Here is a 22,028-nt window from a genome sequence, read left to right as displayed (position 1 = left end):
TTTTTTTCATTGATAAGCTTTTCCATCATTCTTTGTTCATTTGTTTCATGTAAGTTCTTTCATTTAACTAGTTCATTTAGCAGAAAGCACCTTTTTTACTTTTATTATGGATTTTGGGTTGGAAGTTGTCCTTGCCTTGGACAAGTTGGATCATTGACATTTGATTTGAGTCAAGATTAAACTTAAACTCAAAGAGGGACTCCAACCCTAAGCACAAATTGTTATGTTAAGTCAGATGGGCGCACTTGTCTGATGTCTGCTTTTTTAATCATGGAAAAGATTTTGTTTTGCTCTTGACTTGCATGCAGATTAATTTGAAGCATATCTTTTCACTTAGAAAATACAACCAAATGCCTAAGTGCTCTTGTACAGAAGAGCGTTTGACATTTTCCTCCAGAATTAGACTCGTTACGAAGCAGGGGTGGCGCTACAGGGATGACAGTCCCCCCCCCCCCCCCCGGGATATTTCAAAAAGAAAAAGAATCTTGAGAAAAAAGAGGAAGACAAGGGGGGGGGGTAGTACCAACAAGCATGATAAGAGATGTCTGTGACCATTGGGTCATGTATGAGAAAAGAATTGTCACTTTTTCAGTCTACCACCCCCACCCCATCAAATACCCCAGCACTGCCCACCCCTGCTACTGCATGTAGAAGAAACGGTATTTAATAATGTCATGCAGCAATAAATCTGGTGTATTGCTCCGACAGACCCTTTATCATCACGCTGTGGATCATCTTTTGTTGGCAAGCTCTTATTCCCATTACATATACCAAATTGGTCTTGAACTCTAGCTACTACATTTTTGATAATAGGCCTACGTAATTGACATGTCTATTTCACCTTAGATTCTCATTTTAGACGCTGCATATCAACAAGCAGCCTGAATAGATGCGAGGCAAAGACGATACGAATAGTGGAGTATATAAGTGAACAGAACCAACCTAAAGGAGAGATTCATGCAGATCTTAGTAATGGTAAGAAGACTTGATATGAAATCAACAGGATTATCTTGCAATAAAAATAATTGCCATATCTACTTAAAATGGAAAAATGTAAACAAGAATAAAAATTCATAAGTTATTGTAATGTAACCACAATATATTAATTTACAATTAAAAAGAGTTAATGGTTCTTGATGCATTGACAATTTGAGGTCTACATTTGTTCGGAATTGTAGAAATAAAATCATTTCTTATGCACTAAGTTATAATGCAATGTATAAAGTAATCAAAAGAATTTTGGAGACTTTAGAGAATTTTTTTCTCATTTGTTGTGGGGCAAATTCTTTATATATATTACATTTGTATTCTGGGTCCAGTTTTTCCAATGTTCAACCAGGACTTTATAGAACTTCTATGTAACTCTTGATTTTTCTTTCAAAATTATATTATACTATTTCACATAGTGTTTTTAATATGGGTTAACTCAAAACAATCTATTATTGCCTACCTGATGCAAGAAAATTAATAAGAGAACATCCTAAACTTATCAAGCAATAGGAGGGGGAAAAGGTACATTGTAAGGATCACTTGATATTAATCTCAAGTCTGAACTATAGGCTACCTAAATGCATTTTTTCATTAACATTCTCCACTTTTCATTTGGTCTCTTTCGTGATGCAGTCCTACAGACGAGAATGAGTCAGTTGGAACATCATATCAATGGAGAGAAAATCTTCTCAGTGCCAAAGCAGCATTCTAGAAAACTAGCAGTAGCAAAAGAAACTGCAAAAAGTGCAATAAAGACAAAGACATCTACAAAGCAGGATGCAGTGAAAAAGAAAACTAAGACTACTAAAGTGACCACAAAGGTCAAGACTAAAAATATAAGTGCAGCTAGTAAGAAAAACACAACATTGACCTCAAAACAATCTAAATTAGGTTCCAAGCCAAAGACTGATCAAAGTAAGAGCAAAACGAAAGCAAGTAGATCGCCGGCTGTCAAAAAGGTTGAAAAGGATGATCCTTTGAAAGATAGGACTACAAAGAAAACAAAATCATTAAATACTTCTAGCAAGAATGAAAGAACAGTAAAATCAAAATCATCAGTGAAAGGTGCTTCTAAGACTGCAAAAAAGGAGTCAGTGCAAGAAAGAGGAAATTCTAGTACACCAGATTCAGTGCAATCACAATCAGTACAAAATGCATCTTCTGAACTTAAATCTTTGTCATCAAAACAGTCGCAGTCCACTCTTGCCTCTAGGTCAACATTGATGACACCTACATTGAAGGCTTCATCATCATCAATGTCACCATTGTCATCGTCATTTTCACCATCATCAACATTGTCATCATCATTGTCAAAGAAATCCACTCCGTCTTCAAAACCAGAACCCTTAATGACACCAACCCTTGCTTCAGAGCAGTCTTCTGAGCTACTTCCTTCCAGCGACAGTACACCATCTTCAAAACAACTGCACAATGTCAATCTTGCCTTCCGTACATTGCCTTCCAACCTCGCCAGGGGAACTGATAACAAACTGCTCGCTTCTACCAAGTCATTAGCAAGTTCATCCAATGTGCTGAGCCAGAAACACCATGATTTGAAAGAGGATGGGGTAGATGAACTCAGGCTGACATCACAGGTGATGATGGGTGGTCTCTCCCAGCGTACCTTTGATCTGGATAATGAGGATGTCTTTGAGCAAGACATGCAGCTCCTGGATGTTGTCACAGGGAAGAGTCCTGGAAGTATTGAGTCGGTCATTGACAAAAGTGCAATAAGGAAGAAAGGAACTTGGAAGAAAGTCAGGCGGAAACAGTTCACTGAGGATGCCGAGAGCTACCTGAGGCCGTACATGGAAGCATCTGTATACAGTGATAATGTGAGTACTACATAGATTCAATAAGAACATAATATCAATCTTCTGTATTAGGAATTTTTTCCCCCACTTATACAATAATCTTCAATGTATTTTAGAAGAAAATATAGTAATTCTGAAAGTTTATGCTTTTTTGCCAATCAAGTATTCATTGTAGCAAAAATACTAAAATTTCAAAGTCCTGTGTCTTCTTCATGATTAAATTACAATGAGAAGAAAATATATAATCTGTATATATATGAGACTAACAAAATGTATTCAGTCTTGTGAGAATCAGTGCACTGGATTAATACTACTACTAGTCTGTTTTATTTTTTAGATACATTAAAGTTGCTATTTATATGAATAAAGCAGTTACACATGTATCACTTACCCTTCTTTGTTGATCTTGAGCTTGAGAAAACAAAATGTATTCTCCAGAAAGAGCATCTATTTGATCATCTATTTGATGACTTTGTTCTAGTGCCCCCTATCTTGGTTAATGTGGTTGGAAGGATAACATCCGCGAACCCTACCACCTTTCAACTTCTTTATCTGCCCTCCTTACTTGTCCCCTCTTCATCCCTCTCATACATTCTCTTCAGTGTCTCAGTGTCGAATTACTCTCCCTTATCTTCATTCAACCCCTTCCCTATTTTATCTTTTCCCTTTCTATTCACTTTCCCTTCCTATTTTACTCCATTTTCGATCTTTATTTGCATTCCTGTCACATCTTCAAAGTAACACAATTACTGTATAATGTGGAAAACCATTAACATCACATTAAGTGGAGTTAGAAATTTCTTCTTCGTATTTATCTGTTTATTAGTATTATCTCGAAAATAAAACAATTGCTGTACAATGTGTAAAGCATGAACATCGCATCAAATGGAGTTTAAAGTTTCTTCTTCTTGTTTTCAGATTGAGGCAGCACAGTCTTTGTTGTTTGCCTTTGAGAAGCTGAATGGCCAAGTTCAGGTAGATGATTACAATACACTCATACAAGCTTGGGCTAGGAAGGTAAGTCTAGTTATCATCATTATCTTCTTCATCATCATCATCATCTTATGGGTGCGTCGTGGTCTAGTGGTTCTGACTCTCGCCTTTTAAACAGAGGGTCATGGCAGACCTGCCAACCAGTATGTTTTAGGCGTATTTAGTACGTTTTTGCAACCAAAATACAGCAGTACGTTTTTTCTTTAATTTTTTTTTTTTTTTTTTTTAACAAAATACAAAATCATAATTTATTGAGAAAAATCATCTCTATATGTCTCTATTTCATAAAACATACACAAATGGTTATTAGATCAATGTAATTTCAGGTAACTTGTTTTTTTTTCAATCATTTTGTTAAAACCAGGGTGAGATATACACATGTTTCAATGTTTTTTTTTTTCATTTGCAAGAGCAGTGCGCATTTTAGCTTGCATGCAGCTTGACCGCCGCAATCAAGCATATTATTATGAAATATACTTTTTTGGGGAAAAATTCAGTTTTTTTTATCACAGAATACAGTTTTTCATTCCCAGAGGTTGGCAGGTCTGTCATGGGTTCGAATCCTAGCCATGGCGTGTTTTCCTTCAGCAAGAAATTTATCCACACTGTGCTGCACTCAACCCAGGTGAGGTAAATGAGTACCGGCAGGAAGTAATTCCTCAAAAAGCTGTGCGCACCAGAATCGGTAGACTAGCTTAGCCGGGGTAATATAGGAGCGCCTTGAGCTCCTAGCAAGGTGGATATGTGTGCCATACAAATCCTATATTATTTATTTATTTATGATTATCATCATCACCTCCCATAATTTTTGTCTCGCCTGCATAGCAGAGCGAGACTATAGGCGCCGCTTTTCCGACGGCGACGGCGGCGGCGGCGTCAACATCAAATCTTAACCTAAGGTTAAGTTTTTGAAATGACATCATAACTTAAAAAGTATATGGACCTAGTTTATGAAACTTGGACATAAGGTTAATCAAGTATTACTGAACATCCTGCCTGAGTTTCAGGTCACATAACCAAGGTCAAAGGTCATTTAGGGTCAATGAACTTAGACCATGTTGGGGAATTATTTTCAAAATCTTAACCGAAGGTTAAGTTTTTGAAATGACATCATAACTTAGAAAGTATATGGACCTAGTTCATGAAACTTGGGCATAAGGTTAATCAAGTATTAGTGAACATCCTGCTCGAGTTTCAGGTCACGTGACCAAGGTCAAAGGTCATTTAGGGTCAATGAACTTTGGTCAAGTTGGGGGTATTTGTTGAATTACTATCATAACTTTGAAAATTTATGGATCTAGTTCATGAAACTTGGTCATAAGGTTAATCAAGTATGAGTGAACATCCTGCCTGAGTTTCAGGTCACATGACCAAGGTCAAAGGTCATTTAGGGTCAATGAACTTTGGCCAAGTTGGGGGTATTTTTTGAATTAACATCATAACTTTGAAAATTTATGGATCTAGTTCATGAAACTTGGACATTAGTTTAATCAAGTACCACTAAATATCCTGTGCGAGTTTCAGGTCACATGACCATGGTCAATGGTCATTAAAGGTCAATGAACTTTGGCCATGTTGGGGGTATTTGTTAAATTTCCATCCTAACTGAAAGTTTATGGATCTGGTTCATAAAACTTGGACATAAGAGTAATCAAGTATCACTGAACATCCTGTACGAGTTTCAGGTCACATGACCATGGTCAAAGGTCATTAAAGGTCAATGAACTTTGGCCGTGTTGGGGGTATTTGTTGAATTACCAACCTAACTCTGAAAGTTTATGGATCTAGTTCATAAAACTTGGGATATAAGAGTAATCAAGTGTCACTGAACATCCCCTGTGAGTTTCAGGTCACAAAACCAAGGTCAAAGGTCAGTTAAGGTCAATAAACTTAGGCCATGTTGGGGTAATTGTTGAATTGCCATCATAACTTTGAAAGTTTATTGATAGAGTGATTGAAATGTGGACATGGGTGTAGTTGACAAGTCTTAAGTCACCGTTCAAATGTCATTTATGGTCAATGAACGTGGTATTATGTCATTTAATATATGAATGGTGTTTTTGTGAATGATTATTCTATAGTAGTTTTCAAAGTTAGCACTGCTGCTATATTAAATCGCGTAATGCAGGCGAGACTGCCAGAGGCGTTCCACTTGTTCTTATTTTTGTGCGAAATAAAGATGTTGTATCTGAGATGATTTAAAGCCTCTTCTTCTTTTTTATAATTGACAAAAAATATCTTCCTCTTTCTGTATTTTCATTTAATGCTTTTTAGTTTTTACATATAATATCTGTAATCTTCTTATGTTGTCAATTGAATCTAATTTATTTCTTCTAATTAACAGGGTAAATGGGATGAAGTGCGCCATCTCTTGGCCAGAATGGTATCCAAGAATGTGACATCTGATAGACAAACGTATGCAGCTTCACTGGAATGCTTAGCCAGGTATGTACATTGCTATCCACAACTTTACACACTCTCTGTTGTTAATGCTGGTGAAAATAGAAAGCTAAAAGCAAAATTGTTATCTGTCAAGTCTATCTTACAATTTAAAAGCCTGTCTAAAGTTCTGATAAAGACTAATGGAAATTACACTTTCTAACATTCTAGGATTACCAAAATATAATGAACACTGTATCATCCCATGATTCCTCATGAAAAACTGAATTTGAATGTATAACCACCTTTCATAGTAATTGTTTTGTTCTTTAAAAGTGCCCTCTGAACACATTACAAAAATAAGTGATTGCATATTAAAAGACTAAAAAAAACAATGTGGATTTATACCAAAATAACAAAATATATCTGCTAAACATAAGCATCAAATGTCAAGAGTTTATCTTGTAAACTCTCCACTAAATGTCACCCCAAAACGTGATAAGTATATAGTATTCGTTTTTGCCCTAATACTAAAACCAGATGTGAGGAACCAGATCTGAAAATTCTTCAGAAAGGCCTGGAGCAGATGGATAAGGATGATATAACGTTGGAAGATGTCTTGTCCTTTGGATCGTACAGTGGTGAAGGGCGCCATCTTGTGATCAAATTAGTCCAGAGATTGCTACCGTCCTTTGAGCCGCCTGGTCCAGGAATCAGGGCTCAATGTACTACGAACATTGTAGAAGATCTGTATGATGGAGGGTCGGCATCAGAGAAGGTGAAGAAATCTGTTTCTATCTTTAGGCTGTCTTCCGTGCTTTAATGCTTTCTTTTGTCCTCTGTATCCATAATAGTACTGTATGATTAGATAACCATACCACCGTACCCTATGCAGAAGCAATGAATATCTATAAAAGATATATTTAGGTCATATAGAATACAAATAAAATCATTTATTCATCTCTAAGTACGTATTTTTTATAACAACGTTAAGTAAAAATGTACATGCACAACTTGTGATGGTAAATTTCATTGAAATTGTACTCTGGGCCTGGTGAAGACTTTATTACATTGAACTAACCACTACTATCACAACAAAATTGTTTTATGAAATCACTGACATAAGTGTCAATTTGTCTCTGGAATTCAGCAATTTGTAAGTTCTATGATAAAAAAGTTCAAATGGTTCTTCCATTCCTTGCTTAAATCTCTAGGGTTCACCGTTACTGGAGTTGATGAGTAGAGAAGACCTAGAACATAAGATTTGCCAGCAATGGGACATGGAGCTTGCTGAGACCGTCACAGTGACATCGGTAGAAGAGACTGATGCACCTGATGCAGTCACGGCTCACAGGGTATGATGGGATATGGGTTGAAATTCCTAACATGAAAAACAAACTGGAGCTCATAGAGAGGTTCTCAATCCTTTTCAATAATCCATGTCAGTCTTCATATATCCCAGGGGCCCGTCTTACAAAGAGTTGCGATTGATCCGATCAATCGCAACTATGGAAAGCCAGCAAAGTCAACATATAAAATGCATGTTTGTTCAAAAGATTTTCTAGATATGAATGTATATCCATAAATTCATTGATTTCTTGACAATTTGGTGTGTTCTCCTTTGTTTACAAAAGAAATTTTGCAAATTTCCTGTAGGAAAAATTATGACACTGATGGATTTCCATAGAGTTATGATTGATTGGATCAATCGTAACTCATTGTAAGACAGGGCCCTGAACTCCTTCCCTCTGCCCCCTCCTGCATCCCCCCCCCTCAAAAAAAAAAAAAAAAATTAGCTACTTTTGTTTTATATTCCACATCTTAAAGGGGAAGTTCACCCTGACAAAACGTTTATTGTAAAACTAGTAAAAAAAATAATTTAGAAAAATTTCTGAAGATTTGAAAAAATCCATCAAAGAATAAAAAAGTTATTAGAACTTTAATTATTTGATTTGTGACGTCATACGAGTATGTGAGCAGCTTTCGTACATATCGTATGGCAAAAAATCAATGAAATGTCATTTTCTCAGAAAATTGAAAATAGTTTTTACTGTACTTTTAGTATATCATTTCACACCCGTTCCTAAAAATAAAACAAAAATAACTCTTCACGAATCATCAAAAATTTGAAATTTATGCATTTTATATCACATAACATATGGGGCAACTGCTCGTTTATGACATCACAAGTCCAAAACTTAAAATTTTAATAACTTTGTTCATCTTTAATGGATTTTTTTCTCAAACCTTCATCAATATCTTTAATTATTTTTTTCTGCTATTTTTACAACAAACTTTTCTTCAGGGAGAACTTTCCCTTTGATAATGATTGGATTTGTCTAGTTCTTTTTCTAGAGGATACAAAGCTCTGTTTGTGGCATCAAATGAGTAAAAAGGTGTGTTTTCAGATGCAATATGAAGAAGTCAAGCGAAATAATATTTTGGGGAGCTGGTGGGAATTTGTTCCAATTGGGGAGCAAGAGAATGAAAGAATTGCTTCCAGCCCATTTTCTGGATGTAGGGATAGGAAGAAGCAGATGTATGATAGGGGGGGGGCCTAAAGCTACGCACTTTGTTTGCAAATGATAAAAACTGACAATTTTAATATTTGAACGGATTGTCTTACCCTAATTTGTGATAAATATTCTGAAGATCATTGACCAAGAAGAAAATATCACAAAACTCATTAAAACAAAAATCCCGCCGTGTTTCCTAACACCTCTTAATTTTGCCACCCGATGTAGGAGGGGTCCAAAAGTTACGCACTCGATTAATCATGCGAAGAAATATTTTTTCTGTGCCTCAGTTTCTAAAATATGTTCATATTATTATAGGAAAATATGAAAGTAAAGTTAATATAATTCTAAATTTTCCAAACACTTGTAGGTTTTCTATGCATTTATTGCAGCCTCTGTAGAAAAATTGAATAGGAATCGTTGGTCACAGTTCCACACACAAAGTGCGCATGTGCGATGAGTGGTGCAAAGCTTTAGGAGCCGCGTAGCTTTAGGACCGCCTACCATAGATTTATGTGGAATGATTATCGCATAGATAGGAATGTAATGGCTGTTGACCTGTTTGCAAATGCATTTTGAATGTCTTACATGTAAATTCAATGTTTTGTTTTTGCGTAAACTGTCACTACAAAATGATAAAAAATGAAGTATGTTTGCTTTATGGTGATTTGATGCAAACTTCCCCTTTCTTTACAGAGAAAACTTCTTGATCAACATCGTGCTCAGTGGAGAAGATCTCTCAAAAGAGCATTGGAAAATGAGAAAACACGTCAATATTTCAAATTTAAAAGTGAGTAGTTGTACACATGTTAACCAAGTTTTTAAAAAATTCAAGAGTGTCTTTCTCCTTTACTGTGCCCATATAATTCTACATCTATCCTGCTCCTTTTATCCTATCTTTTAATTCAAGATTCTTTTATTGGTCAATGTACGCATACAAAGAAATTTGGTTTCCAGCTGCTTAGAGCACAGATTATTTTTTGTTTACATTGTGTATAATGAGTATCGCATAGTTTGGTTGCGCTTGCGATTCTTTTTTTCTTAAAAAAAGTAATTGTGATGATCGTCATGAATGTTTGTTCATTTATTTCATGTTGTCACAAAGTGAAATGTTACAAAAGTAAGAATGTTTGTGCCTATATGACCTTTACTCCATAGGCCCCAACTTTTCGTCCATCTGCTACTACCCGTTCCTGATCTTACTCCAGCCGGATGAATACGTTGACCTCATGCTGCAGTCGTTGTCTAACTTATCGTCAACAACAGAGGGCAGTATGACTATTTCCCTGGCACGTGATCTGAGTACTAAGCTCCATAGGAAGTACAGCATTCGAGCTAAGCTGAAGCAGGGCAATGCTCAACAGGTAGATTTGGATTAGGATTGAATTTAAAAAAAAAATTATTATAAAGTAAACAAAAAAAATCACAGAATTGGGGAAGTGCACAGAATTGACTGAAATTCACAGATAACCCAATTTTCCAGGTCAAAATTTACAAACTATATTAAATTCCAGTGAAAACTGAAAAACAAAGCAAATCGAATAAAATGGAGCCATGCATCAGTGGATATTCTGTCAATGATATATAGCTTTTATGTGGCGCCAGTTGTCTAGTTGCTAATTCAATGCCACACTGTACATTACCCAGGCTTTAGGTCCAGCTGCCAAAGGCGCTTGGTGCAGGAAAGGAATTTTTCCTGCTGGGTACCCATTTACCTTACCTGGGTTGAGTGCAGTACAATATGAATCCATTTATTGCTGAAGAAAAATATGCCATGGCTGGGATGCAAACCCACAATCCTCTGTTTCAAAGTCTGGAGACTAACCCACTGGGCCACTACGCTCCACAATAGTAGTAATTGTACTACATGGAGCTGCCTGTGTGCATTTCTGTACTAACATACACTGTATAAGCTCTTGTTTTCCTCCCCTTATGCAGATCAAAGAACTGTACGAGGCTTACGTCTTACGCACTGCAGACGATCAGGAAACTAATTTTGAGTTGCCTAGGGAGTCCTTTCAGGAGCTTGAAGACAGGATGCTAGGGAGTTCTTCTTTAGATCAGGTATCGCTTGGTTTTATTTTATTTCCCACATGAATTCATTCGTGTTTTAATAGTCAAGTGATTACTTCAGCGAGAATCATGTGACCAAACATAACATAGATGTGAATGATTTTGAAAATGAAATGTTTATTAAGAAAATTTTCTGCGCTGGGACATCATTGATGGAATATTTAGTTGAATTATGATGGAATTATAAATAAAAATCCTGAATTTCAAATAAAATATTTAAAAAATTTCAATGAGGAACACCTACTGTCATCAATTTATAAAATTATGTCACTATTTTTTAATAGTATATAACATAATGATGAAATGATTTTGACACAGTCATGGCATCATTATGGTTTATTATTATAAGTTAGTATGTTTGATAGTTTGATTACTGATTAGTTAGTTATTTAGATAGTTCATTAGTTTATTGATTTAGTAGTTAGCTAGATAGTCCTTGACCTTTTAACCAAAATGTGTTTGTTAACCTGATCGAGGCAATGGGTCTCACTGTGTCTGGGCCCGGTTGCATAAAAGTTACCATTATGGTAAATTTGCCACCCAATGGTAACTTGCATGGAATCCTTGATTCTGATTGGGTGTTGATCATTGTTACCATAGTAGTTACCATTGGATTGCAAAGTTACAATAATAGTAATGCAATGGGGCCTTTGACAGTATGAAAACAATTACTCTCCACCCAGGTGTTAAAGTGGTGCAAGGTAGGATGTGAAACCCTGTGTAGAATGCCTAGCAATTGAGTTTGAAAGCTCTTGTTGGAATGCCCTCAGAAAGTGGAGAATTTATTTTATTTTATTTGTCTTCTTTGCCCAGGATAGCCTGTTCAGTGGTTTAGACACTGTTATCAACCAGGGCCCTGCACAATACCATTATACATAAAACAATCAAAATAACACATTATATACAACACATTATGAAGTCGACATTGTTACACTGTAATTCGATTAGAGAGAAATGATTTGAGTTCTTGAAAAAAGGAAGCAGTATTGGAAATTGACAGGAAAACAAGGAAAAATTTATAGATATGTATTTTCATTATTATAGGTTACTACGTTTTTATAATTATAAACTTATAAATTTAGTGAAATTGCAAGGGTGAATTTTGAAATCGATCTATCATATGTGGGCAAACCAGAATCTAACAACTGGGGTAATGATACATCTGTAAAGGGCTTAAAGATGTTGTTGTGACGCGCTATATAAAATTGGAATATTATTATTTTTATTATCAAATCATTGCTTGTCACATCTACATTAGTTTTACTTTCAAGTAGCTCCATTTCTATCTGACTTTTTTGTTTTATCATGCCAACAGGGTTTTCAAGCCAAGGTATGGCCAACAGGAATGTTGATTGGGGTAAGTAATGTTTTCTTGTTATCAACAATGTCCAGTGGCAGTTTTTCATAAAGAAAACAACCCCACACTGAATCCTATTTGATAATAGAAAACAAGAACTAATGCAAGACCAGAGTGTGTAGGCGGTGGATGGTTAGTCATGCCTTGTAATTTTTCCGCATCAGACATATTGCTGACATTTCACATAACAGTATCAGACTCGAAAAAGCAAAGACCAAAGTTGCAGCCTTTGCCTAGATTATAGGCTATTATAGTTTGCGACCATTGCAGCTTTCCAAACAATCTAGAAAACAGAGACAATTTAATCATGAAGGTCTCAGATATAGGAGGGATGGACGTACATAGTTTATGGAATTACCGTTTGGCTAATTCCTTGATTATTTTGTAGATAACTTTCTGTAAGGCTGCTGTCCTATTATAAATTCATTATTCACATTTTACAATCTACTAAAATCAGCAATAAGATGTTTTAGGGCTTTCTGACCTACAGGGACCTTACCTTACCCTTTTGATTTTGTCACAACATTTTTTTTTCCCTGCACTCCGCTGTTATGAAATCACAATTTTTTTTACAGATTGGTACATTACTAGCGGACATGATGCTGAGAGAAATCAAGATAGATGCAAACATGAACAACAACAAACCTGAAAAGTAAGTCATAAAGTTGTCATATGCAAATTCTCTGTAAATCGGGGTTTGCATTTTCCCGATGGGATGAAAGTAAATTGCCCACTATAACTGCCTTGCTACTCCCAAAAATTGTCCTGTTACCGAAAATGGTTCTAAGATGATTGTTCAAAACCTTGCCTTGCCTTCTAGTGGCTTGCTGTAAGGGCTTCTGTAAGGATTTTGTTAGTAGACATGGTGACATGTCCTTATGATACCTGTACCTTATTATGTGTACACGTGCTAACTATCAATTGAATAAAAAGAATATGTCTGATGATCAGGCAATTGATAGTTAAATTCTTACCATGTTTATGATAGCTTGATATGAGTAGAGAGTCTTTAATGCAAAAGATGTGCATTCTCAATGAATATAATTGCAATGTTTAACAAAATTTGAGTAGGATCCTTTTTCTGAAATATTTGTTCACTCGAGGGAGGTTAGATTTCATTAAATGGGTCTTATGTTGACAGCTATTAGCCTAGATATGATACTATGATAATGAACAATTCATTGGTTTTTTTTTCATGATTAAAACTTCCTGCATTTATTTCACCAAGCTGTGTCTATTTCAATTCAGATTCAAAACATATATATATTTCATAATAATGCATCACTTTCCCCAACTTGAATGATGCAAATCATTAGATAAAATTTTAAAGGAAAAGAATGGACTGTAGATCAAATCATTTGTTTAAATTTTCTTGAACTTTTTTTTTTACCAACAGGCAATGGATTCCTGCCCTTTATCACATGTATACATACAGGAGCTTCAAACATGTCGGATTCATCAAGGTAGATAATGTAAAATAATTGATTCTCTTCTCTATTTCCGTAGCATATGAGTAGTGCGACTCTCTAATATATCTTGAAATTAAGCTGATGAAAATAATACTTTTTGTTCATTTATTTATTTCTGATACAGCCTCATCCTACATTGGTAGATCTCTTCCAGACAGCCAAGGATCCAAACCTCGTGTTTGATACCAATATGCTTCCAATGTTAACCCCACCAATCCCATGGACATCTGTTAGGTTTGGTGCTTATCCTCTTAGCTCTAGTAAGTACTGTTGAAACTCTCACTTTTTTGTGTATTGTCGGTTGTGTGAAGAGAATCTTTTTGTGCCATGTTTCTTTAATGGTGTTAATGATCTTTGTTCACATGGCTGGTGATATGAATATAATCTAAGTGATGTTTGGTGCTTATCCTCTTAACTCTAGTAAGGACTGTTGAAACTCTCACTTTTATTGCCGGTTGTGTGAAGAGAATCTTTTTGTGCCATGTGTCTTTAATGGTGTTAATGATTGTTGTTCACATGGCTGGTAGTATGAATATAAACTAAGTGGGGTTTGGTGCTTATCCTCTTATCTTTGTAATGTCAAATATTGACAGTCGTGTGAACAGATTCCCTCTGTGCTATGAGTTTTTGTCTCGCCTGCATAGCAGAGCGAGACTACAGGCGCCGCTTTTCCGACGGCGACGGCGGCGTCAACATCAAATCTTAACCTAAGGTTAAGTTTTTGAAATGACATCATAACTTAGAAAGTATATGGACCTAGTTCATGAAACTTGGACATAAGGTCAATCAAGTATTACTGAACATCCTGCCTGAGTTTCAGGTCACATGACCAAGGTCAAAGGTCAATAAACTTTGGCCATGTTGGGGGTATTTGTTGAATTACCATCCTAACTATGAAAGTTTATGGATCTAGTTCATAAAACTTGGGATACAAGAGTAATCAAGTATCACTGAACATCCTGTACGAGTTTCAGGTCACATGACCATGGTCAAAGGTCATTAAAGGTCAATAAACTTTGGCCATGTTGGGGGTATTTGTTGAATTACCATCCTAACTATGAAAGTTTATGGATCTAGTTCATCAAACTTGGGATACAAGAGTAATCAAGTATCACTGAACATCCCCTGTGAGTTTCAGGTCACAAAACCAAGGTCAAAGGTCAGTTAAGGTCAATAAACTTAGGCCATGTTGGGGTAATTGTTGAATTGCCATCAAAGTTTATGGATAGAGTGAATAAAATGTGGACATGGGTGTAGTTGACAAGTCTTAAGTCACCGTTCAAATGTCATTTATGGTCAATGAATGTGGTATTATGTCATTATATGAATGGTGTTTTTGTGAATGATTATTTTATAGTAGTTTTCAAAGTTAGCACTGCTGCTATATTACATTGCGTAATGCAGGCGAGACTGCCAGAGGCCTTCCACTTGTTAGTGGCAGTGATGATCTTTGTTCACATGGCCAGTGATAAGAAACATAATCACAGTAACATCAAAATCATATTTCTTGGTGATTTCTATCTCTCCATACAGCTAAGATCATGCGTAGCAAAGACGGAGCTCATCAACACCAAGACTTATTAGAGAAGACTCCATCCCAAGAACTGTACCCCATCCTAGATGCCCTCAATCAACTCAGTACTGTGCCTTGGATCATCAATCAGCCTGTAAGTATAATAGCTGGAATACTCCACAAGGAGTGGAAAATGTACATACTGGTAAGCCCAGCTTAAGCCAGATGCTAATATTATGATATGACTGTCAAGTGCATATCATGGAAATCAAAGAGAGAAATGAGTGAGGGAGATTTGTAAACTGCTTCCTCCTTCCGAGCACACACATTGCTCCTGGTGTTCAGACATTTACAACATATATATATATTTTGTTTATGTGTCTGGTATTGCAATGCCATGGTAACAACATATTAGATATGTCTTCTTACAAGGCTCTCATGATAGGATAGTGATATGGTAGTGATATGTCAAATTATATCAGTATCCTATATTGGTATGACAATAATTTTTATTTTTAACATGCTGTTTGATATTCAGTAATATCTGCTGTTTTGCTATCTTACTCCTTTACCAGGGAAGTTCACCCTGACAAGAAATTTATTGTAAAAACAGCAGAAATACTAATAAAACATATTGCCAAATGTTTGAGAAAAATCCATCAAAGAATTAAAATGTTATTAGAATTTTAATTATTTGATTTGTGACGTCATATGCGAGCACCTTCCCTACATATCGTATGGTAAAAGAAATTAATGAAATGTCATTTTCTCAGAAAATTGATAATGCTTTTTACTGTACCTTCAGTATGTCAATAAACAAATCATTTCCCACCCGTTCAAAAAAAAGAAAACAAAAATAAGTGATCACGAACCATAAAAAATAAATTTTGTGCATTTTATATTACATAACATATGGGACAGCTGCTCATTTTTGACGTCACAAATCCAAAACTTAAAATTCTAATAACTTTCTTAATCGTTAATGGATTTTCCTCAAACTTTAACCAACGTTTTTTATTATTTTTTTTCTTCTATTTTTACAAGCTTTTCTTCTAACACTCATCTGATGTATAATTTGTTTTGATTTCTTTGTAAATAGGTTCTGGATACAGTGATATCAGTATTTAGGAATAATGGAAGTAAAGATCTTGATGTACCTCAACCAGCCTCAGCTTGCCAATTACCACCTAGGATAACAAGGTAAGTAAACCTAATCACAACATCAAGATATTATCACTACCATCGCCATCATCATCACCATCATCAACATTATCATCATCAGCAGTGTCATCACTTTCATCATCATCACCATCCTCCTCATCATTATCTCCAGAATTGTCATTTCTATATAACCATAATCATCATCATCATCACCATCATTATCATTGTGATCGTCATATACATCACTGTCATCACCATTTTCATCATCACCATCATCATTGTCATCTTCATTATTATCATCAGTACCAGCAGCATCGCTATCATCATCTTCTTCATTATGACCCTCATCCTCCTCCTCATCATCATCACAATCATCAACATTATCATCATCAGCAGCAGTAGCATCACTATCATCAATCATCATCACTGCATCATCATCAATTCATCATCATCATCATCATCACAATCATCAACATTATCATCAGCAGTAGCATCACTGTGATCATCATCATCACTGCATCATCATCAATTCATCATCATCATCATCATCACAAACATTCATATCTGGTTATTACAGGTTTGTAAAAACCCAATTACATGCATGTTAAAAAACAAGTGAAGAATTTACCACCAATAATTAGCAAGGTAACATTTCTCTTACTCATCAATAGGCAAAGGAATCGTATTGTAAAATTGTTGAGTCCATTTTGAAATATCTTTTTACCTTTGTATCTTTGTGCATTCTTTTTACTCTTAAGTTATAATATGGCATCCAACAACTGATTGATTTGATTGATAATGTGAAGTAACATCTGTACATAAATGCTGACTATTGCCATCAAAGTCCCTAAATATATTTTTTCATGCAATGTGGTGTTTATGTTTAGTGATATCTCTCGAGAGGAGCTGGCTCAGGTTCACCGAGAGAGGGCAGCAGCACGTAAACTACAAGCTGAAATGCATTCCTTGAGGATGGATATGTTGTACAAGCTTTCTATAGCAGACAAGGTGAAAATTGATTTTTAAGTTTTCTTTTATTGACTTTCATGGATATATCTATGACTAGCAAAGGTGTAAAGAAACTTGCTTCCTTATTTATTTTCCACTTTTGCTGTACATTTTTTCAGCATTTACCCATGTAGCATATTTTTATGTTTAAGTTTTCGAACATGGCCGTAAGCAGAATTTTTTTCATGGGGGGCAAGACCTGTAAAAATATTCAAAGAAACTTGAAAGCGAGGGAGTGCAGTGACCGAGCTTGTCATGGGGTGCTTTTGCATTTTCTAAAGTGAAATCGAAGGATATTGTGCATGTGAAAATTGTCAGTAAAAAGGGAGGTTTTTTTGAAAATTTCGAGGGGGACTGCCCCCCCCCCCCCACTGCATATGGCCATGGTTTTGAATAAGAGTGAAGTCCTTCAGATTACTGTATATTACTGTACATGTACATTATCTAAAAGTGTACTTATTAAAGTCAGAAGAAAAGCAGCCATCTTAAATTACCATACTCAGTAAAAGAATAAGATTTCTTTTTTGTGGAACTTTACTGTAGATAGCAAAATCGATGTGGAGAAAAGTACATTAATTGTAACATTTTTAAGATGTGATTTCATCCAACAAAATCAGAGAATGATAACATCAAGCTAATAAAATTTGGGTGACATGCCATCACGATTAATGTCTATTTTACATGCCTATTTTACTCAAATTTGCACAAATATCTTTAAAATGTTTTGAGCGGAAAAAAAATTTGTGTTTTGATTAGACTGCAAAAGTCAAATAAGAAATATTTTCAATTCTGGCAATTCAACAAATATTTTGTTTGTTCCAGGTTCGGGATGAAATTGTGTGGTTCCCTCACAACATGGATTTCCGTGGTCGGGTCTACCCCTGCCCACCCCACTTCAATCATTTTGGCAGTGATGTCACCAGGAGTCTTCTATTATTTGCCCGGGGGAGACCCCTGGGTGAGGAGGGATTTAGATGGTTGAAAATTCACCTTGTCAACCTTACTGGCCATAAGAAAAGGTGAGAAACTTTGATATTTTAAATGGAATAGATTCATATATAGTGCTGGAGAAAAATGTCCTGCCTTATATTTGGATCATATTTCTGTCATAACAGTATATGCCGAAATGTAATCATTACAACCATTGTTAGGAGCCATACAGTATTCACATCTATTGTTTTACCTCTATTTTTATGGACCAACTCTCACTTTGGGAGAATTCCAAGATTTATTATTGCATTCAGTAATTTAATTAGTTAATCGTGTACCTTGCTTCAGAGCTGAAATGAGGACAACATGTCCCACTGGGACGTTGTGGCGTGCATTGTGGCGTGTGCCTGTAATCCAAGCTGTGTGGGGAAGTTACAAATTGATGCAGAGGTTCGAGCCCTGGTCACGTCTTTCGGATGGTGACGTTAAAGGTCGGTCCCAGACGTAAATAATCATATCTGATTGACACACGTCTAACAAAACTCAAATACACACACACACTGATATAAAGTCTATTTTCGTTGAATGAAGAGATCTTTGACCCATTTTATAAAGAGTTACAACTATGCTAACTGCCACATTTATGTAGCTCCTACGGAAACGTGGCTCAGCAGCCAGTCACAATCAAGGTTTCAATGGTTTCTACAATAATGGCTAAGTTTGCTCTTTCTTTTATTTATTTCTTATTGTATAGATGTGCTGTTGAAGAAAGGCTTCAGTATGCTCATGATATGATGGATGAGATTATAGACTCAGCTGATAGACCTCTTGATGTAAGTTGATATAATTAAAATGAGTTTTTAACCATTTAGCTAGTGTTCATTCAAAGAACATCACAGATATGGCCAATACTGTGCCACTTGAAACGAACCAGCTTATTGAAGATTAAGGTCAACTGTGTATTATGTTACTGAAAATTAAATCACTTTGATGGATATAGAAATTAATCTTCTTGTCCCAAGCAACGAATGCGGCAAATTTGATTCTTTCTCCCAGTTTGGTATTAATGCCTTGACTTATTCAAATTGCTTTGCCATATATGAAATTAACAAGAAAGTGATTATGATCGCCAAGTACATTTGGCATGCAGATAGATTTGATTTATCGTTAACAGCTTCCTGTTCAAGTTACAAACAAAATGAGGATATTCTTGTGGTGAATGGGGATGGTATTCTCAAAGTGATCGATCGTTGATTGGTTTCTAGGGCAACAAGTGGTGGCAGAAATCTGACGAGCAATGGCAGACGTTAGCTTCGTGTATGGAGCTTACCAAGGCGATAAGGTCAGGTGACCCTGCATCGTACATCAGCCACCTCCCAATACATCAGGTTAGAATGTTATTCATTCAAATGATTTGAAATGTCTGATTTTACCATCATCAGAGGCACTTTCCCCCATCAAAACAGAGATCACAGGTCTCCGCTCATGGAGCCAGTTTCCCGTCAAAAAGACTTTGGACAAGCAAAAAACGTATAGGGAAACTAGAGTGAACACGCCCCTTTTGTTCCCCACCCCTAAATCTTTGATTGGTAATAATCATAAGTGGATGAATCATATTCTTACAGGGGATCCATTTACATCTAGCTAACAAAATCATCAAGTAAATTGAAATATGATATATAAAACTATGTTTTCAAATGCTTTCTTTGCAAAGCCTAGGTGAGTTACTGAGGTAAAAGTGTAGGCCTGGGGTTTTAAGTTGAAACAAATAATGATAAGTTCTACCATTTTTGTTCATGCGTCACTCGTACAGGACGGTTCATGTAATGGTCTTCAGCACTATGCTGCCTTGGGACGTGATCTGGTCGGAGCTCAGCAGGTCAACCTTCATCCCTTTGATGTACCGCAGGATGTCTACAGTGGGGTGGCTCAGATGGTAAGACTGGATTTATAACATATTTTATGGAAATGGCAGCATGGTTTATTCAAACTGAAAATTGGTGTTTCAGTCAGGTTGCTGTTCAGCCATGTTGTCTGTGTGATTCAGGGGCGGATCCAGGATTTTCCAAAGGGGGTGGGGCACATTTTCCCAAGGAAAAATCACCCAAAAATGAAAAAGGACATTTCGAAATATCCACGAAAAAATTGACAAGCAAAAAAAAAAGGGTCTTCACTTTCAAAAGGGGGAGGAGCACACGTGTGTTTTAACAGCATTTTTACATTCGAAATTTTAATTATGGGGGGCACAAGCCAGCTGTGCCCCCCCCCCCGATCCACCAGTGGTGTGATTCATATTTCATTGACATCGTTGATAAAGTTACTATATTTACCGTCGTAATGCTTTGAAACATTAGCAAATAAACAAATATATGTGGTATCAGTTTTTGATAGACAAAAGGTAAAAAGAAATATGAGTTTAATGATAAACAGCAAAAGTGATGTATGATGCAAACGTAATATGTGTGGTCGAACCGTGTGTCTAGTTATGATCTTTACATTTTGATGTTGTCTTTGTCTCTCTTATAGGTTGAGGAGCTACGAAGACAAGACGCAGAGAAAGGAAACAAGATTGCGCAGGCCCTTGCTGGGCACATCAAGAGAAATGTAAGAAATTAATTTAATTGTAGAGAGTTTCAAACCTCATTGACTAGATACATTGTGAGCATGTTCTGTTATCGATTGAAGTGATGGTGGTGTTCATTTTGATGTTGATAATGGTGTTGATGTCTGTTAGTATAGGTGTTGCTAATGGTAATGGTGGACTTGTTAGTGGGAAAGGTGTTTTCATTGGTGTTAATGCTGGTATGGTAACTTGTTCATGTTGGTGCTAATGTCGGTTTTGGTGTTATTATTAATATAATTGTTTTGGAAGGAGTTTGTGCTGTTGCTGTTGTTTGATGGTGTTACTCTCACTGATAGTGAGATAGTGATGGTGTCTAATCATTAGTGGTGTTTATGTTGTTGGCTGTGGTGTTGGTGAAGGTATTAATGGTGTTACAGGTATGTTTTGTTATAATCCATATAATTACACCTTTCCCAGTTGTGAAGCAGACTGTCGTAACATTGGTGTATGGTGTTACAGGTCATGATGTTAGTGAATAGTGTCATGTTTTATTATAATCAATATCATAACAACTTTACAGGTTGTAAAGCAGGCTGTCCTGACAATTGTGTATGATTTTTGCTTTGGTGTTGGAGAAGGTGTTAGTGGTGTCATTTTTTGTCATAATCAATATTGATACACCTTTCCAGTTTGTTAAGCAGACTGTCATCATAGTGGTGTATGGTGTTATTGGTTTTGGTGTTTGTGAAATGTGTTATATTCCATTATAATCCATATCAGTACACCTTCACAGGTTTTGAAGCAGATTGTCATAACTGTGGTGTATAGTGTTACTCTTTTGGTGTTAGTGAATAGTGTCATGTTTTCTTATCAATATCATTACACCTTTCCAGGTTGTGAAGCAGACTGTAATGACAGTGGTGTATGGTGTTACATCCTATGGCGGCCGGCGTCAGATCCTCAAGCAGCTCAGGGAAGAAGATGACCTCACCATGGATCAGAAATGGTTTGCTGCTGGCTACATCACACTCAAAGTCTTTCAGAGTCTTAGAAAGATGTTTACAAAGACCAGAGAAATACAGGTACATGTAATTCCAAAACCTCATAAGTGGTACTATACAGTGCGTCCCAGAAAAAACGAAACCGAGATTAAACGACGATTTATCATAACTTAATCACAAATACAATAGATAAATGACCTATCAATGTAAAGCTTAGAATCACCTCTTTCATCTGATATTACTTATATTATTCCTCATTCA

At 36.0% G+C, this 22,028-nt stretch overlaps 1 protein-coding gene across 2 annotated transcripts in view; it reads left to right on the top strand.

Moving 5' to 3' along the window:
* LOC129276612 (DNA-directed RNA polymerase, mitochondrial-like) overlaps nt 1-22,028 on the top strand; it is a 32,057-nt gene that overhangs the window by 2,379 nt on the left and 7,650 nt on the right. For both annotated transcript variants that reach the window (XM_064109317.1, XM_064109316.1), the window contains exons 2-23: nt 847-975; nt 1,624-2,825; nt 3,723-3,821; nt 6,142-6,242; nt 6,717-6,954; nt 7,391-7,531; nt 9,389-9,482; nt 9,851-10,056; nt 10,631-10,756; nt 12,081-12,122; nt 12,698-12,774; nt 13,519-13,585; nt 13,716-13,851; nt 15,125-15,258; nt 16,204-16,304; nt 17,153-17,273; nt 18,096-18,292; nt 18,958-19,036; nt 19,469-19,591; nt 20,017-20,139; nt 20,730-20,807; nt 21,660-21,848. In XM_064109317.1, coding sequence (XP_063965387.1) covers nt 847-975; nt 1,624-2,825; nt 3,723-3,821; nt 6,142-6,242; nt 6,717-6,954; nt 7,391-7,531; nt 9,389-9,482; nt 9,851-10,056; nt 10,631-10,756; nt 12,081-12,122; nt 12,698-12,774; nt 13,519-13,585; nt 13,716-13,851; nt 15,125-15,258; nt 16,204-16,304; nt 17,153-17,273; nt 18,096-18,292; nt 18,958-19,036; nt 19,469-19,591; nt 20,017-20,139; nt 20,730-20,807; nt 21,660-21,848 — 3,803 coding nt within the window. The remainder of the gene's footprint in view (nt 1-846; nt 976-1,623; nt 2,826-3,722; nt 3,822-6,141; nt 6,243-6,716; nt 6,955-7,390; nt 7,532-9,388; nt 9,483-9,850; nt 10,057-10,630; nt 10,757-12,080; nt 12,123-12,697; nt 12,775-13,518; nt 13,586-13,715; nt 13,852-15,124; nt 15,259-16,203; nt 16,305-17,152; nt 17,274-18,095; nt 18,293-18,957; nt 19,037-19,468; nt 19,592-20,016; nt 20,140-20,729; nt 20,808-21,659; nt 21,849-22,028) is intronic.

This window comes from Lytechinus pictus, chromosome 14 (genome assembly GCF_037042905.1).
Source record: "Lytechinus pictus isolate F3 Inbred chromosome 14, Lp3.0, whole genome shotgun sequence".
NCBI lineage: Eukaryota > Metazoa > Echinodermata > Echinoidea > Temnopleuroida > Toxopneustidae > Lytechinus > Lytechinus pictus.
The sequence above is the reverse complement of the archived record's forward strand: the minus strand, read 5'-3'. Positions and strand labels throughout refer to the sequence as shown.